General features: G+C 35.7%; 1 protein-coding gene and 1 pseudogene across 2 annotated transcripts; both read right to left on the reverse strand.

Moving 5' to 3' along the window:
* Window positions 1–465: 465 nt before the first annotated feature.
* On the reverse strand, window positions 466–12,018 carry LOC149827136 (putative LRR receptor-like serine/threonine-protein kinase At1g05700; annotated as a pseudogene). The gene is made up of 13 exons (XR_016434850.1): window positions 11,570–12,018; window positions 10,212–10,746; window positions 8,198–8,661; window positions 7,976–8,111; window positions 7,798–7,869; window positions 7,650–7,721; window positions 7,491–7,571; window positions 7,183–7,361; window positions 5,592–5,806; window positions 5,372–5,498; window positions 1,635–1,697; window positions 1,360–1,549; window positions 466–1,181 (listed from the first exon to the last, which is right to left on the reverse strand). The product of XR_016434850.1 is annotated as a putative LRR receptor-like serine/threonine-protein kinase At1g05700 (transcript).
* Window positions 12,019–16,317: 4,299 nt separating this feature from the next.
* LOC149827137 (receptor-like protein kinase At3g21340) lies at window positions 16,318–20,029 on the reverse strand. Its single transcript, XM_090018445.1, has 5 exons — window positions 20,023–20,029; window positions 19,407–19,621; window positions 19,187–19,313; window positions 16,942–17,122; window positions 16,318–16,744 (listed from the first exon to the last, which is right to left on the reverse strand). Exons 1-5 carry the CDS (start codon window positions 20,027–20,029, stop codon window positions 16,318–16,320), a joined length of 957 nt encoding a protein of 318 aa, XP_089874571.1.

The raw sequence follows: 20,029 nt of genomic DNA on the forward strand, positions 1-20,029 counted from the left end.
ATAATGTATGGATATTATCTGAAATATTAATCCTATATAATTAATGTAAATTGGCAACTTTTGTAGGTATTTACAGTGGTTTGGACATATTCGGCGAAAGCCTAATGATGCTCCGGTTAGAAGGATGGAGAAATGGGAAAATATATTAGTTAAAAGAGGACGGGGTAGGCCTAGGAAGACATGGATGGAGGTGATAGGAAATGATATGAATGTTTTGAACCTCACCGTGGACATGACATTGGATAGAAATGATTGGAGAAGGATTCATGTGCAAGACCCAGAATGATTTTCTTTGTTGGTTCATATCGCCGACCCCAATTGTTTTGGGATGAAGGTGTAGTTGTAGTTGTTGTTGACAACTTTTGTAGGTAAGACCACCTTGCACCTGAATGAAAGAAGGGCGAATAACTGAGGACTTGATTAACCAATTGTTACATATCAAAAGTTTTGAATCTGCAAGCCACATTTAACATGACCAATATTGTTATTTATGGTGTTTAACACAATGATGACATATATGTGATTTATGCACTTCATGTTTTAGTACATAGAGATGTAGAATGCAGGATAATGTGAGAGAGTGCCTTATTCTAAAACATCTAATACAGTCTTTATACAGTCAACAGAATTGCTCCCTGCATTAGGAACTCTGTAGTAGTCTTTACTCATTGCTCTCTATCGTGTTTCTAATCCACTAACAGAATCCATGTTTGATTGACTAAAGTCGGCTAAGGAAGGATAGTCCAGAAGTATTTCTCTTTTGATGTTTTTTTCAGTCTTTTGTCGATTACTCTCCAGCTCCATAGCTTCCTTTAGCTTGTTTAGAACATTATCCATTGTAGGCCTCATGTTAGTAGTTTGAGCAGTACACTTCATTGCTATCTCTGCAACAATAACTGCTATTGTACTGCCCCTGCAACCTAGGATCAACCACGCTCTGGATATCGCCTTCTGAAAGCTTTGACATGGCCCATTGGATGATGTGAATACGGTCATCTTCGGTAAAGATAGCTGGCCGGTCTGACATAATACGGTCATCTTCGGTAAAGATAGCTGGCCGGCCTGACATAATACGCTCATCTTCGGTAAAGATAACCGGCCGGCCTGAGATAAGCTCAAAAAGAACTACGCCAAAGCTATAAACATCACTTTTTTTGGTGAGCTTATTTGTATTGTAATACCTGCATACAAAAATATAGTGTACAAGGCTGATGTACTTGATAAGTGGAAAGAGATTTTTTTACCAGTGGAAATAGATTAGAATTCCATCTTTTGCAGGAATGAGAGTTATATGCTGAATGTAGACAAGAAAGCAGAGGAAAATATGCTTTATATGTTTTTTTTAAAAATTTAACATACTCTGGGTCTATGTATCCAGGTGTGCCTGCAACTACAGTTGATACACATCTTGTCTCATCTATGATACCAACCCTGGACAACCCAAAGTCAGAGAGTTTTGCTTCCATTTTTTCATTTAGAAGGATGTTGGATGTCTTGACATCTCTGTGAATGATTGGGATTCTACATCCTGAATGCAAATAGTCCAATCCTGCGTACCACATCAATTCCTTCAGGTATTGTTTAATTTTATTAAAAGCTAGAAACAAAACACAATTCACTAGAGAGTTACAAACCTGTTGCAGCACTTACTGCTATTTGAAGTCGTTTTCCCCATGTCAACTCTTCTGATTTTCTGTCTGCAAAATCAGTGATATGATTGTTGTAGCTATGTCACACGGACTCGGCTAGGGAGGTGCCGCACCCGAGTCGACACGCCCCGACACGGGTGCGGACACGGGTGCGGCTTTGGACTCGGCCTGGACTCGGTCAACGCCGAGTCGGACTCGGTCAACGAGTCCAGGCCGAGTCCGTCCACATTTTGGACTCGGTCAACTTTGACCGAGTCCAAAAATGTCTATTGAAAAAACTAAAAAAAATGATTTTTTTATATAAAAAGAGCCTGTTTACTGTGCCTGTGCACAGTGCACAGTGCACAGTGTTGTGCCTGTGCACAGTGTTGTGCCTGTGCACAGTGCCAAAAAACTAAAAAAATGATTTTTTTATATAAAAAGTGCCTGTGCCTGTGCACAGTGCACAGTGCTGTGCCAGTGCACAGTGCTGTGCCTGTGCACAGTGCTGTGCCTGTGCACAGTGCACAGTGCAAGTGCATGTGCATGTGCATGTGCATGTGCATGTGCATGTGCATGTGCATGTGCATGTGCACAGTGCACTTTTTAAATAAAATAAAATAATATCTTTTTAAAAAAAATAAAATAAAATAAAATAATATATATATATATATACAGCCGAGTCCCCGTGTCCAAAAATTTTAAAATTGCACCGCACCCGTGTCGCACCCGCACCCGCACCCGCACCCATGTGACATAGGTTGTATGCAATTTTTCTTTATTCAATTTATTCTATTGAACTTGTGATATAAATGAACAAGTGGATACTTATTATACATCTGAATTTCATTTTATGTAGTCAAAAGCACTAGGCAGTGCCTAGTCGGTAGACCCCTAAAAAGACTAGCTGAGGACTAGGTGAGACTAGCCAGACTAGTTGGTACCCAATTAAAAAATAGAAAGGTATACAAAATATACATAAAAATATGGTTAATTATTTTAGTAATAGGATGTTTTCATCACACAAGTACAAAATTATACATGTTTTCACAAAATATACATAACCAGAATATGCATATATATAACTGTACACACACGCACATGCACACACATATATATATATTATATATTATTTATAAAAAAATCATACTTTTAGGCTTTTCACAGAAAAAATCAGAGAAGCACAGTAACACATACATATATGAATAACATATTACATAATCAATAATACTGAACATGCTTTCTGGCTTTTATAGGAAAATTCACAGAAACTCGCACATATATACAAATAAAAATCACACACACACACACAGATATATATATATATATATATATATATATATATATATATATATATATATATATATATATATATATCACTTTCAGCCTTTAACATAAAAATTCATCAAAAACAGAGTAATGCATACATGTAAAAAATACCTAATCAATTAGAATTAACCGTAGATGATTTCAACGTTCACAGAAAAAAATCCCAAAAGCAAAGTAAAACACATATATACAAAAAACAATCAATATATATATATATAATTAACTAAGCATGTTTTCATCATTTTACAGAACAAATCATAAAACACACACACACACACACATATATATATATATACAAAAAAATAACACAATACATGTAATAATAATAAATGCCTAAAGTGCCCTCGCACCTAGGTGAGGGCAGCTTATCGCCGAGTCATTTTACTTATGCCTAGGCTGACTAGGTGGACTAGTCAGCACTTTTGACTACATAGATTTCATTATGTTGATCTGACTTCAATTGCCCAAAACATGATGTGATGGTAAAACTTAACATGGTTCTCTGAAAAAGGATGGTGTAGGAAGGAGGTGGTTGTTATTGGGTTGTTTTTAGACTCTCCAACTCTTGTATGTATGTGATCCCTTTACCAGTCCTAATTAGTTTATTATAGCATCAATTGGTAGTCCCAAAACTTTAAGTTGCAACATATTAATAGATTTTCCTCATTTTCTCCACCAAGTTACTACGCATGTAGATTGCTACCTAGCTTGGTATTTTTTTAGTATCAATCTCCAAAAACCACACCAAATTTAAACAGCTGCTGCGAGAAGTATGGTTAGCTTGCCAGATTTGATGAAAGATTCCTTGCTCGAAAGTAAAGGTACCTGCAAACTGAAGATGAGCTAACAGATTCCCTAGAATCTACATATTCCTCCACAAAACAATAGCAAGACAGCTCAGCCCTGACGTGAAACACAAAATTGAAGAGAACAGCATGAGCTGTTTCCATGATGAGATGATGTATATTTCTGCTTTATTATTTTGTTGAGTAGTTTAAGAATGGAATGCTAGTAAAATGTTAGTTAGAATGGACTGAAGATTACATGGGATTACTTTCTCCATGTGTCAGATGTAATATATTACCAACGGTGATTGGATGATGGAATTGACATTAATGTGTGTAAAAAGTAACTAAAAAATATTTCATTCTGTTGCTACTATGAAGAAAAAAATCAATAAATGGTCTGTGAGGGAAGCCAACTTATTATTGTTAAGTCTTAGGAATAAGCCCCTGCACATCAATATGAGCAAAAGAAAAAGAAGTGATTTTTTTTATTTCTTTCGACAAAAGAAAAGATAATATCTAGATTATTTGAATCTATACAAATTTTAGTAACACTAGTTGCAGTAGATAACCAAAAGCCTAAGCATGGACGGTGAAACTAGGCAGAGATGAAATGTGACAGCAACAAAAGACAGTCATAAGGTTGATATTGCAGTAATTATTGGAGAGTGGCATGCCGAACAAATGCTGCTGATACAGTAATCTCTCTCTGCAGTTTGTACCAATCCACCTCCTAGCTTGCCCCATTTGGCATCTAAGATTGGCGATATAGCAAGTAAAAGTGTCATGTTTGAGGAATAGAAATCTAAGATGGACACTAAAACTTCTGCAGTGTTTTAGGTAAGGCAGAGGACTTGGAACAAGGGAGATAGGTAGCCATGTTTCTAAATGTAAATGTGGTCTACTCAGTTTCATATATGAAGCACATAGATGAAGCAAGAAAACTATTTGCTAGAAAGGAATCATTTAGAACCATGTGATGAGAAGCTCCAAAGAGTATCAGAATATGCAACAAGACTTTGTAGACTTGTTGATGATAAATCCTAACATGACATACGAAGCATCTTGCAGAAACTGTCTGTCTGCCATTGTTTCATGGTAGATACTATCTCAGACTACAGAAAACAAAGATATCATCTCAATCTAGTTTTCTAGTGCATTATAATGATTCAATCATTCACGTGTTATGTGAAAAATTGTGGAATCCATTAGTTTTCTTGTACTTCATGCATGCATCCACACCATCATAATGCAAATATTTTGGTTGCATACCTCATGTGAAACCACCATCTCATGAATTTTATTTTTTTCAAAATAAACATGTCATGGTGTTGTGTCCTTTGTCGCTACCTATTAAATTTATGAAGCCTCCTGTATTGTTAAGCTTCCATCTGGTGTGTGTGTGTGTGTGTGTGTGTGTGTGTGTGTGTGTGTGTGTGTGTGCACGCATATGCACATATGTGTGTGTGTGTGCTCTTGTGAATAATTCATCGCTTGGTTGTGCACTTATGAATAATGCCAGAGAGGGATCCCATACAGTTTCTGTTTAATTTTGAATAAGTCTAAATTTAATAGCAAATGGAAAGTGGTACACTTAATCTTGAAGTTAGAAATGGAAGCGGATAATACCTGCAAGCATCTCTCTCAAGTTACCATTTGACATGTACTCGTATATGAGGATCATATTGGCACCTTCTTCACAGAATCCAACAAGAGAGACAAGATCTTTGTGATGAATTCTCATCAATAGCTTAACCTGCAACTTGGTGCAATTGTCAATCAATTCTGTCATGCCATTTATGAACATTATTTTTCTTATTTTGGAATATTTGTTGGTTCCCATACAAACCTCTGAAGCAAACTCCTTGATTCCTCGAGGTATTGATCCACCTAGTATCTTGACTGCGACTTCAGAACCACTTTTCAGGCAGCCATGGTAAACAATTCCAGATCCTCCTTTACCTATGACCTTCTGAAAATCATTTGTCATACCAATAACTTCTTCATATGTGAAAGATTGGTTGCTTTTTGACTCCAGTGAATCTTTTTGTTTAGCTGTGGTACCTGTCTTTCAAGGAACAAGTGTCTCAGAGATACATATGCATCACATGCATGCCCATGCTCATGGTGGGCAATGTCTTGAGTGGATCATTAGCAGTTCAAGCTTACTCTTGCAAAAGATCACTCTAGTTCATTTAGTTACCTCAATGAACCAAGCTTCATCCAGATCTTGTTCTCTTATAGTAAATGGTTTGAGCCTATGCATGTAAGCTAATTACTATGCATATCTTGCCAATTACAATACTGTTGAGGAGCAGAATGAGTACATTAAGTTAGGCTGCTGGTTTGAATGGCAGATTGGTAGCATCATTTCATTATTGCATGTCCATTGGCATTTCGACTTGTTGATTTACTTTCCAATTGTCTCACTTTTTCCAACTATTTTGTCTTCTTGGGCTAATTCTCATTTCTTGCAACATTAGCCTTGGGTAGGGTTTCCAGTATAAATAGTATGAAGTGATTTTATCATATTCTCTATATGGGTGTTTTGTTCCTTTGATTACTTTCATATGCTTATCAGTCTTGTTACTTTTATCTTATTATGTCTTGTTCGGTCATGTGCTTGCCCTACGCTGTTTGATTACCTTGCCTGGTGGTTCAACAGCTAGGCCATGGGTTGAGCTTCATTCCTGGACCCATAGGACCTGAGCCTAAACCTGGTATAATATTTTTTGAGCGAGGCCTTAGCAGGTTCTGGACATTCCTAGAGCCCAACAAACTGGACCTTATTGGATCCAGGCCAACTTGATATACACCCTGCTGCCTCTAACTTTCAAATGTTTAATATTATATACATATTGGACTAACGCCCCTCATTGTTAATCAGCTTAATGAAAATATTTTTCTTCACTATTTTCTGTATTTTACCATTATAATGGAAGTGCTGTGTTTCTATGGAGAGCCTCTCAAAGTCCAATTTATCTGGTGGGTTGGCACTTAACTGGTTTTTATGTAATTTCCTTGATGTTTTTGTATGCTTAATATATACATTGAATGAATGTGCATGGATCTCATGATTTTTACGCATTTTTAAGAGAAGAAAAAGGGCACTGTAACTTTCTGAGATAGTCAATTTTCTTTGGTTATTTGCTAAAATGTTTTTTATTTTCAGAAAAGAATCCTGGTCATCGTTGTTGCAAACTTTTGGAAATTACCCCGTTCTTTTTCAGGTTCAGTCCATGTTGATAATAAAAAATATTACCATGATGGTTGTCATGCTAGATGTGCTAGATAGCACTATTAGAACCACAGTTACTCTATTGATCTCGTTGCTTTTTTCTCCAGCCTGATTGCAGGACTGATCTTGACAAAGCTGGGATGCTATTTTTTGTTTTAGCAAAGAATCTTGGTCATTGTTGTTGCAGAAATTTGGAAATTACCTGGATTTTTTTCAGCTTTAGACTTCATCTTGATAATCAAAATGATTAACACGATGACTGTCATGCTAGATGTGCTAGATAGCACTATCAGCACCATAGTTACTGTTTTGATCGTGTTACTTTTTTCTCCAGCCTGATTGCAGGATTGATCTTGACAAAGCTGGGAATTGTTTTCAACTCTGCACTCATCAAGCCAAATAAATAGGAATTTGTTTTCAACTCTGCATTTATCAAGCCAAATAAATAGGAACTACCTCACTAATAAAATAGATCCTTTTGTACTCCATATTGACTACAAAGTTACAAACCTTAAGAAAAGTAGGCCATCATTCATTCTTTGTTGTAGAGCACTTGGAATCTTTCCAGTTAGCGCATTTCTTGATAAATCTCTGAAATTTACAGATCAAGGGACTGATAATAAGTGTGCCACTTTACTTTTTTCCCTACATAACCAATATTATACTCACAGTGATGTTAGAGATGTTAGCTCTGCTAGAAAAGGAGGTATTGAACCGTGCAATTGATTTCCTGATAGATTCCTGTACAAACAATGATAATCAACCAAAATGCTACACCGATCCCAAAGACCATTTGTATCCAGTCGGGCACACTCACAGTGATTCTATTGCAGTTAGTTCAGCTAAATAATCGGTGACTGTGCCATTCAATCCACTGTTTGAGAGATCCCTGCAGAGTAATAATGTTTTCAATTTTAATGTACTGAACTTTGCTAACATATGAGCAATATATATCCAAGAAATGCCTGAAGGAAGAAGGTTTTAGTGGCACCAACAATGAAACGATTCTTGGTGATGATGAATAGTTGCTACAGGTCACACCATCCCACTGATAGTTCTGTGGCAGGCATGGATCTGCTTCCCAGTTCCTCTTTATGCCATAGTATTCTTTGATTGCTGTTACTGCAGTGACTGCAAATGAGAGTACAAGGTAAGTCTGTTTTTAAGATATCTGCGAGTAGTTTACTGGTGTACCTTGTATAGAGAAAGCCACTTACCATCTTGGGCAGAAGTTGCCAGTCCAATCAGTTGAATGACTTTGTAGATCTGGAACGCATTGAGAATTGGACCCTGTACTGAACTTTTTGGTACTGATATCGAGAATGAATAGTGGCTTGCACCTTTAATACTAGTTGTGTATACACTTCTTGAAAAAAGGTACTTCGGAGAAAATGGGCCAAAAAAATATGCCCCATTCTTGGTTATTGTCATATTTCTTGCTTGGTTGGCTGGGAGTTGCATTAACTCCACAAAGTGCATAAAAAAATGGAAAGTAGAGTCTGGATCTGCAGCCCAATTGATTCGGATATCAGTAGATGAGGTCACAGCAGTTTGCAGTACACTGGAGGGTAGATCAAACCAATAGGTTGTATCTTCCTGTATGCTGAGTGTGGTGTTGACGGAAAGTCCATATGAACTACTACCTGGTATCCATATGCGATCATAATGGTCAACTGGGTACCTGTACATATTACCATTCTTTTTGTTATTGAAGTGTATGAGTATTTATTTTTTATAATACACAGGATAAGCATTTTGTTGATGCCTTCCCACATTAAAACTTGTACAGTAAGATGTTCAGTACCCTTTTCTGGACATGGCATTGGATAGAAATGATTGGAGGAGAAGGATTCATGTGGAAGACCCATAATGATTTTCTTTTTTGGTTCATATCGCCGACCCCAATTATTTTGAGATGAAGGCGTAGTTGTTGTTGTTGTTGTTGTTGTTGTACAGGATAAGCATGTTGTTGATGCCTTCCCACATTAAAACTTGTACAGTAAGATGTTCAGTACCCTTTTCTGGAAATTGCAGTGCTGGTGCTTTCATCATTTTGGAACTGTTTTTTCATGAATTAAAGCAAGATTTTTCTTGCAATGATGTTGAAGTTGGGTCTCCTCTATGATTGTTTGGCTTTCAGCTCATAACTTGGTTTTAATTTCCATTTCTTTGTAGACATTACTCCTATGTTGTATGCTAGAAGATGTATATGAACAATGCTGAGAAAAAAGTTGATAAATTTGATCTAGTTGGATCACTATTTTGTGCATACTACATATAATACAATTACTGGATTGTAGTTCATCATTAATACATGTAGGTTTAAAATTAGATCCACTAGAACTCAATCGATGGTGTCTTTCAGTCCCAAAACATTGTAAACATAGAATCACATCTAGGAGTAGCCTAATTGAAAGAAGACTGCACAAGAATTTCTAACTTTGCTTCTTCTTTATCTGAAATGGGTTGCTTGATTTTGTGGTGGCCTTTTTAATTTGATCATTTCCCCTTTATTGTACTAATTTTTGGAATTTGTCCTTTGAATTTCTACAATGAAGTAAACATATTCTTACTACTTATTTTTGTATATTTTGAATAAATAGATTGGTTTTTGCATGTGATCTTTCATGATTGTATGACACGTAGGTTTAGAGTAGCTTGACAGTAGATCTTGGTACAGGAATTCAATCAGATGAGCATATATCTGGCCCATATATGTATTCAAACTAACATAAATTTGGTTCTGACATTTGATTAAATTTACATATATTTGAGTCCAGATGTTTTCACTAAATTTGCATAGATTTAATTTAAACAACTGGCACAGGTTTATGTTAAGCAAAGTTCAGTACATACGAAGCACCTATATACTTCTGTTTTATTTTATTCATTTTAATTCATGAACCATAGGTATCATTTTTGGCGCACCATTGTTCTTCATACAGTACAACAAGTGGAGGGTTCTGCTAAAATATAAAGAGGGTATTGCAGAAAGAATTAAAAGATTCATAGATATATAATGTACTTCATATGTTATATAGTATCTGTATTTGGCAGCAACCAGATGCACCTACACTGGCACTTAAGTACTAGCATCAAGCTGGGCATGCAGCAAAATTTGAAGCACCTATGCTGAATAGCCATTTTGGGTGATGATCTAGTGTGCCGGTACACTCAAAATAAAAAATTACCAGTATCATGCTTAAGATTAGAAGGAAAAGCTTTGCTGACCTGATCAGCGCAGTTGCTCCTGTGTTAACTCGCATGACAGTTACAAGGGAAAGAGATTGGCTGACAAATGAAAAGATGTTATCGTTAAGTTGTCGAAGCTCCAAACTTGAGATGAAGGGAATTCCATCTGTGGTGTTTACTAGGCATATGTACATGGAAGTTGATGTAGCTTTGGTAGTGATCTCAGTTGAAAGAATGTGAGATGAGTTATCAAGCTTGACTGTATACCAAAGATCAACACCAATGTAGAGATCAAATGTTGGCAGTGTGTTCTTCCCATCATAATTTCCATACATGAAGGAAGCTCGAACCAAGTACCTTTTACCCCTGGTTACTGGTGTCAAATTGTAACAGTTTCTGTTGTAAAGTGGAAAGTTTCTTAGTGTATTGTAGATCGTTGAGTTGCTGAGAAAAGCAGAACTGACGTGTTTATTGACACCAGTGTCGATGTACTCATCGTCTGGAACATATAATAAACCAATTTCGTTGGTTGAGCTAGAATTTTTTGGCAGTCCACAGTCAACATTGATGAATCCTGCAAAAGTTTGATCAATTTGTTAATATTCTATGCGTCGACAGATTTTTTGGGTTCTCATGCATATTTTCTACAGATTGTATTGTCAGACCCTTAAAAAAAACAAGGTTTTCTTTTGTGTGCAGTAACCTTGCAATAAAAACAATCATCATTCAAATGGTTGTATGATAAAACCCTATCAATTTCAAGCTGGAATTCATCCACTGGATTAACCATTTAAATGAATCAAGTAGACTACATACAGGCAGTAATATGAATATGTGGAAATTACATGACACTGCTTTTAAAATAAGTCATATAAGGTATGGTTTTTTAGTTTTACAGGGAGAAAGTAATTTGTTAAAAAAAATATCATAGAGAAACTTGACAGTACAAGACAAATTTTATTTTATCGAGTTTTTCATGTCATTTTTCACAGATTTATATTCAGAATATTACAATTTAATGGAGATGCTATTGAGGATCTTTGAAGATTCTGCTTAGAAGTGATGCCGGATTGTGTCAAACAAATACTTATTCTTTGAACTCCCTCAAGTCTGAAGACTTTGAACAGAGAAGGAAAGGAAAGCATGAAAATTTTGAAGATATCATTGAATAAAGATTTAACATGTTCTTAACATATTGTCTTTTCCAGTGACCTGGCGTCCTGTAAGGAGCTCTAAGTCTCAACAAGTAGGACTTGGGGCATATGCCCAAGCTAGCCAAGTGAGTTTTTGTCCTAACCCACCTTGCCGAGAGAGAGAGAGATGTGATGTTGATGAGATTTACAGCAAAGGATGCAAAAGAGAAGTTTAAAATACTACTGCAAAAATATATTCCTCACCTTCTTGTCCACTAACCAGGACGGCAATTCCTAGCATGACAAGGAAGTTTAATCCATATGCTATCATGAAGGGATCCATCTTTATCCTCTGAATTGCTTCAAGTAGCAAAAAGAGGTAAGGGAAAACAAAACTGCAAGATGCTAGTGTGACATCTTTAGAATCTACAGTTGCTCATGGTGGCTCATGGCAGCAAATCTTCAGGATACAAGATCGGTGTTTCTACTGGTAACCAGAGAAGCCCTGCAATTAAAGAAATGTTAATGCCAATCCATGGGGAAAATGTCCAGCAGATTCACCTTAGCGTACATGAGTCAAGCCCGGCGAACTGGAAATCTTTCATTGGAAATTATACAATGTAAAAGCATACTGTTGATTTATCAAGGTGATAAAAAACGAGTCCGGATCGGGTGCAATCACACGGCACAAAATTTGTGCATCAAGCACCTGATTGCCCTCCATCAGGCCTTGGGCTACACAATTGACAGGGCCTATCCCCAAGACGGAGTGTGATCAGGTCCTTAATACACAAATATTTGTGAATCATATTGCACCTGATCTTTTCCCAACTTAGCCGTCTTTGGCTGTTTCTTGGCCCATAGGCTAGCAAAAGACATATTCCATACCCTCAGAGAATTTCAAATTGATTAAGTAGTCCAAACTGGTGCTCTCCACTAATGCTTGACATAGTACAATCATTTGTTTCTTATCATTGCTGGCATTGTCCATCAGTCTCCAATCTCTACTGTCACAAAGACACGTGGACACGAGGATAATGAATTTTTTAATTAATAAAAATTTAATCTTTTGCTATTTTAATAATAAAAATATATTTTTATTATTAAAAATATATTTTTATTATTAAAAATAATAAGTTGTGTATGAAGTCATGTACCCTAAATGTAGGGCTCTATCCCTAACCACGTCCACAAAGATATAGATATGACTCGACATGCGATGTGAGTTCAACTCACAAGTTCCAATTGTTTTTTAAAGCACAGCTTAATCAATAAAATTATATTTTTGATATTTCAATATTTTAGAATAATTTTATCAAAATAGATTTAAAAAGTATTAAAAATTATACGTACACATCGATATCCGTGTCATCTTGTCCTCTCATGTTGGGTCGTGTGTGTTTGTGTTCCTGTGACATAAGTTTAGCCTCTATATCACAACTATGTCACGGGAACACCATTTTGGTGCCGTGTTCTTGGTGACACGAGTGAACACTATCAGAAACGTGGACACGTAAGGAAAATATTTTTAATACTTTTTAATTTAATTTTCATTATTAAATACTTTTCATAAATTAAATATCAAAAATATTTTCTAAATAAACAGCTAAAAAAAATTGTGTCACCGTGTCCTAGTTTTAAAAAAAAAAATTTGTTCATGTTCCGTATCCTTGTTGAATCCGTGTCCCTGCACCTCTTTCCTTCCGTTGGTCCCTTAACTTAGAATATGCGTTCCTGCACCAAAGTTAGGAGTCTACCATTCCCAAAATACTGAATTACCTAACCAGTTCTAACCCCTCCGCCCCCTTCTTTTCCTAGTACATTGCAAGTTTTTGCTATCGATTATTAAGGCAAAATTTTTATAGTGCAATTTCTTGAATCATGGTTAGCACTTTTGGAGCTCGGTCTCATATCGACCACATGCTACTCACTTACTCTTAGCAAGCAACTCAGTGACTTTCAGCGAGGAACGCATGGTTGGTTCTTTATTTAATTTATAAAAATTAAATAAGACACATATTTATAACTGGGATAAGATGAGAAATTTTACTATGGACCTCAATCTCAATGCGTGTCCTCTTGTTGACCTTTTCTGCATCAGTAGGTCAGTTGGGTGTTTTGATGCCCAGATTTCCAGCGAAATTTGTTAAGTTGGGATATTTTGTGACGGGCTTCATACAGTATCTCAACTTGTCACACTTTTTCGGATAAATGGGCATTGGGGGTGAATCGAAAGGAGGCATTAACTTTATGAATTTTTTCATTAGTTATTTGTCATTCATGTCCTTATTCATTTCTTGAATTAAAAATCATCAAATTACGCTTGTGTACCCAATACTCAATTAAGTAAAATGAATATAACTTTGCATTTTGAACTTAGAATTGAGTGAGGTTTAGTGCGTTAGACTCGTATCGTAGAGAGAAATTTTTTTGTTTTTGAGTTTTGATCAAATCACGAGTACAAAAATTGAGGTTTAACAAGTCAACTTGAAAGAAGTATTTTGGTAATTTTGTCAACATATAAAGAATGTATGTATATTAATATGAACATGCTTATATAATGATCAAATTTTATTATTAAAGCATCTTGAGACTCGATTGCGATCAGAGTATAATATTCATATTCATAATAAGAGATATTATAAGTAATCTTAGTTACAAACAACCATATTATGTTGCATATTATTATTAATGTTGTATATTAGCATGTTTAGAATGTAGCTCTTAAGTGTAAGCATGATATGCATAAAATGATCATGCTGAAATTATTGTAATGAGATAATTATATATGCATGTTAGTCGTGATATATCATGCATATTAGAAAGATATTATTTTTATAATAATATATCTATATTATAATTTATAAATAACATGCATTGTAATGAGATTGTGATTAACATTGACTCTCTTGAATCTAGTGATGTCATGTAAATTTTATATTAAGATTAACATGCATAACCCTTTAAATCCTGAAAGTGACGACATCTAGAAAGGGCTACTCAGCTCGCAGTCAGAGTACAACCACCATAGAGAGTGGGTCACCGATGATTTAACGATGTAGAAACTCTACCTCGTTGCATGCTTAGTATGATACAAAATATGAATCTTAATGTCATTATGAGATTAAGAGTGAGATTCATTGTGATCATTTCATGATAGCACTTATTGAATAATGAGTGAAACATGAGCTTAAGAGTAAGGTTCAATATAATGAACTTAAAATATAACTTAGGGTTATATTCACACAGTATCTGTGACTTTATACAACTATGGATGGTTGAAAGTCATTATGGTTATGATGTAGCATGGATCATTCAGAGTTTAAGTTTGAGTCTGACCTTTTGGCTAACTACTAGTAGGGTTTCCTTTATTGTTTTACTACAATGCCTAGTGATTTGGGGTTCACTGAGAGTATATGGTTTATAGTCTGACCAACAATGTAGAATTGAAGTGATATATGCAGGTTGCTATACTCGGATATGACCGGTATAACCGACTTAATGTTATAGTCTAGTGTGATTGAATGTTTGTTTGAAAAAGTTAAGATAGAATTTAAAACATACAAAACTTGTGTAGTGTGTCAAAAACTAAATTCAAATTAGAGACTTAGAGCCCACTGCAGTTGTAAGTTAAAGTCATTTATTGCTTATGAATGATTTTTATTGCCCCTTATATAATTACAACTATAGGTTCTAAGCACATTAGCCTATGTCAGACAGGTGTGGGTGCATCGAAGCAACACTTAAAAAAAACTTGGGTGCGAGGGTGCAGAGAGGATATATATATAATTTTTAACAGTTTTAAGTTAACACTACATGTATTTGTCTGCATTTATGTATTTATATATATAATATAGATAAAAATAGACTTGAATAGGGCTATCTGAATCTACTTTTGAATAAAAATAGACTTTTGTGGTTGACTTCACTTAACACAAAGGAAGTGTCCAAGTGTTGCATCTACTTGAGTGCAGGTGTGACGCGAGTATGATGCACTCTTAGAAGAGTCAATGTGATATAAACACTAGCGCAAGGAGAACATAATCGGTTACTTCGACTTTACAACAGAGTATTTGTTAGTTTATTTCTTGTCATTGAATACTTATGTAATCATTATTTTTTATTGTTATGAATAATGAACTTTGTGAAAGAAATTAAGTTATTAAATATATATATATATAGCAATATTTCCTCTATGTGAACTTTATATGCTTTTCTTCTGAGAAATAATATCATTTGGACTTGGACTGTTGTCCCCGATAGGGTTGTTACACTCCAATTTAACCATGTTATTTATATCTCAATAAATTTTATGTTGATCTTTTTCCTTGTTCTATTATTTAGCATATAAGGGTTCCAATATGCACCAGGGCACTCAATGTCATCCGCAGATTTTGATGGTGTTAGCAATTTGATGAATGCCTTTGTAAAGGTAGAAGAAACAACTGGAAAATCTTGATAACAAATTTAAGAAAGAATAAAAAACTGGATTTCTTGCAAGAGTATCATGAAAATAGTCTGGCAAAAACTGAGAAATTCAAGTTGCCATCGTCTCATTGTAAATTACGTTTAACAAAAGTATCTGAGTTTATGAATTTTCAAGCAAGAATAGGGTGACAAATTTTGTTTTAGATCTGATAATGTATGGATATTATTTCAGACTTAAATCATGTATAAGTAATGTAAATAGGCCACTTTTGAAGGTAAAACCATCTTCCACCTGAATGCAAGAAGGGCAAATAACCGAATAGTAAAATAACTTAGTAGATTAACAAATTGTCACATATAAAAAAAGTTTTGAATCTGCAAACCACATTGGATACGCCCAATATTATTTTAGTGGTGATTAACACAATGTTGACACGTGTTTTATGCACTTCATGTCTAGTACATAGAGGTGTAGAATGCAGGATAAGGTGAGAGTGCGTTCTTCTAAGACATCTAATAATATTCTTTATACAGTGCCAAGAATTTCTCCATGCTTTAAGAATTCTGGTCTTACTCATTGTTGGCTACCTTGCTTCTAATTCACTAACCGAATCTGCGTTCGATCCGCTGAAATCACCAGTAGGAGAATCCAGACGCATTTCTCTTGTAATGATTTTTTCAGTCTTTTGTTGATTACCCTCCAGCTCCATAGCTTCTTTCAGCTTGCTTAGAACATCAGTCATTGTAGGCCTCATGTTAGCAGTCTGAGCAGTGCACTTCATTGCTACCTCTGCAACAATCCATAATGAACTGTTATTATACTGCCCCTTCAACCTAGGATCAACCACACTCTGGATATCACCTCCTGAAAGCTTCGTTGTGGTCCATTGGATTACATGAATACGCTCATCTTCGGTAAAGATAGCCGGCCGGCCTGAGATAAGCTCAAAAAGGACTACGCCAAAGCTATATACATCACTTTTCTTAGTGAGCCTATTTGTATTGTAGTACCTAGGACAAAAATATCATGCATAAGGTTGATGTACTTTGATAAGTGGAAAGAGAACTTTTTTTTTAACTAGTGGAAATATGTAAAATTTCCATCATTTACAGGAATGGGAGTTATATGCTGAACGAAAGAAAAGAAGAAATTAGAGGCAAATATGTGGCATATGCAGATGCATGTCTTATTTAGCAATCTAACATACTCTGGATCTATGTATCCAGGTGTGCCTGCAACTGCAGTTGTTGTCTCATCTATGATGCCAGTCTTGGACAACCCAAAGTCAGAGAGTTTTGCTTCCATGTTTTCATTTAGAAGGATGTTGGATGTCTTCACATCTCTATGAATGATTGAGGGCCCGCAACCTGAATGCAAATAGTCCAACCCTGCGTACGAAATCCTTCAGGTATCATTTAAGTTTATTAAAACTGATAAACAAAATACAATTCAATGATGAATAGGAACCTGTTGCAGCGCTTATTGCTATTTGAAGTCGTTTTCCCCATGTCAAGGATTCTGATTTCTCATCTGCAAAAATAGTCATATATTACTGTATGTCTTTCTTTTTTCTTCATTCAATTTATTCTATTGAACTTGCTGATATAACTGAACAAGTGGATGCCCATTATACATTTGAATTTCATCATATTTATGTGGCTTCATTTGGCCCAACTACAATGTGCTGGTAAAACATGGCTGATGGGGCAAGCTCTAATCATTGTTGGAATTGTTCTCTAGAGAAGGTTGGCGGAGTAGGTGGTTATTGTTGGGTTATTTTCGGACTGTCCAATTCTTGTATGTATGTGATTCCTCGGTACTCCTAATTAGTTATTATAACAGCAAAATATTACTTGGTACTGTTGGTCCCAAAAACATTATGTTGCAAGCATATCGAAAGATGTTCCTCAATCTCCAAAAAACACAACAAATTTAAATGGTCGTGGCAAGTTCAGATAAACTAAGTTAGGTTAGCTTGTCAGACTTGATGAAAGGGTTCATTGCTTGAAAGTAAGAGTATCTGCAAAAATAGATGATGAAAGGGTTCATTGCTTGAAAATGAGGGCATACTGAAGATGGGCTGAATAGATTCCCTAGAAAGATGTGGCCTACTTCAAAATTTATCTACACATCCAACCACAAAATAATAGCAAAAAAGCTCAGCCTCAAACACATGAAACACAAAATTGAGGAGAACAGTCTGAGCTATTCCATGATGTGATGATGCTTGTTTCTGAGAATGGAGGACTGAAGATTACATGGCATTTACTTTCTCCATATGTCAGATATAATCTATTAGTTAATGGCATTGTCAGTTGTCGCTAATATGTGACTAAAAGGTAATTGACATAAAAATAGTTCATTCTTTTGCTGAACTAAAGATATCCATATAATGCACAACAAAAATCAATAAATGATCTGTGACAAAGCTTAGATTTGAAGGAATAAGCCTCTACACATCAATATTGAAAGGAAAATGTAATATCTAGATAACTTGTATCTATTACAAACTTTAGAAACTAGTTGCCGTGGATAACCAAAAGTTTAAGCATAGTCAGTTACACCAGGCAGAGATGAAATGTGAATAAAAAATGGTCATAAGGTTGATATTGCAGTAGACAGTTACATGCCAAAACAAAAGTTGCTGCAAGAGTCTGTCTCCTATCCACCTCCTAGCTTGCTGCAGTTGGGATATGGGATTGGTTATCTATCAAGCAAAATTAGCATTTTTGAAAAATAGAATATAAGTTGGTCACAGAAACTAGTGCAGTGTTTCAGGTAGGGACAAAGAGCTTGGCAAAAGGGAGATGGAAACCAAATTTCTAAATGGGAAATGTGGTCTACTTTACTTCGTATATGAAGCAGATAGATTAAAATAAGAAAACTATTTAGTAGAAAAGAATCATTTACTTCCATGTGATAAGAAGCTCCAAGGAGCATCAGAACATGAAACAAAATTGTGTTAAATTTATGCAAACTCCTATATCATTAAACTTTCATCTGTTGTGTGTGTGTGTGTGTGTGTGTGTGTGCATGTTCTCTCTTGTAAATGATTCATCATTTGGTTGTGCACTTACAATAATGCCTGTGACGGGATGTCATACCTTTTTTTATTGGATAATCAGGCAGAAAACCACAAATTTTCTGGTCCCTGAAAGGTACTATTGTTTAGTGAGCCTTATTTCCAGATTACCCTGGTGTAAAACTCAGGGACATCCTGCCTGCTGAGTGGAGCCCCCAGCTTCGGCCGTGTGGAGAGGGACACCCCCCCTGGGTGTCGAACTCATGACATCTCTTCAACTTGAGACATAGGAGCCGACCCCCTAGCCAGGAGTTCACAGACATCGTGGCGAGGAATCTCAAGCTATTACCATTTGATATTGTGTATTTTTAATCACAAATAGAAAGTTGTATGCTTAATCTTGAAAGCAGAATACGGAAGGCGATAGTACCTGCTAGCAGCTGTCGCAAGTTGCCCATTGACATGTACTCATATATGAGGATCATATTGGCACCTTCCTCACAGAATCCAACAAGAGAGACAAGGTCTTTGTGATGCATTCTCATCAATAGTTTAACCTGCAATTTGGTGCAATTGACAATCAGTTATATCGTGCCATTTATGAGCATTCTTTTTCTTATTTTGGAATATTTGTTCTTTCTCATACAAACCTCTGATGCAAACTCCTTGATTCCCCGAGGTATTGAACCACTTATTATCTTCACTGCAACTTCTGAACCATTTTTCAGACAGCCATAGTAAATAATTGCAGATCCTCCTTTGCCTATGACCTTTTGAAAATCATTTGTCATACCAATAACTTCTTCATATGTGAAAGCTTGGTTGCTTTCTGACTCCAGAGAATCCTTTTGTTTAGCTGCTTTACCTGTCTTTCAAAGTGCAAATGTTACAGAGATATGCAACATGTGAATGCACACATGGATTGGCAATGTTTTGACTGGCTTGTTAGCAGTTGAAGCTTGATCTTGCAAACGATCACTCTACTGCATTTAGTGATCTCAAACCAAACTTACAAGGAACATCTATGAGATCATCCAAACCATTTGATTATATTCAATCCAACGGTTCATACTTAATTTTAAAATTCAAAACCTCATAAATGAATGTTGTAAGTGCATGATTTATTAGACTCCCTGATCTATTTCAGGCAAGTTTATATTTAGTTGAGTGCGATGGAAACGTAAATTGGCTTTTGACTTGAGGGTGCATGAAGTAGAGTGAGAGTGTGACTGAAATTGAAAATTCCATTTAGTAAGTTCCATGTACCTTCCAT

The sequence above is a fragment of the Nuphar pumila genome, chromosome 10 (assembly GCF_984573655.1).
Source record: "Nuphar pumila chromosome 10, dmNupPumi1.hap1.1, whole genome shotgun sequence".
Classification (NCBI taxonomy): Eukaryota; Viridiplantae; Streptophyta; class Magnoliopsida; order Nymphaeales; family Nymphaeaceae; genus Nuphar; species Nuphar pumila.

Excerpts from the sequence above, each read along its gene's own strand:
- LOC149827137 (XM_090018445.1), bottom strand. Across the intron at positions 17,123-19,186 it reads CTTGCGACAGCTGCTAGCAG|GGTTGGACTATTTGCATTCA; the intron begins GTACTATCGCCT and ends TTTCGTACGCAG. Across the intron at positions 16,745-16,941 it reads CCTGGATACATAGATCCAGA|GTACTACAATACAAATAGGC; the intron begins GTATGTTAGATT and ends TTTTTGTCCTAG.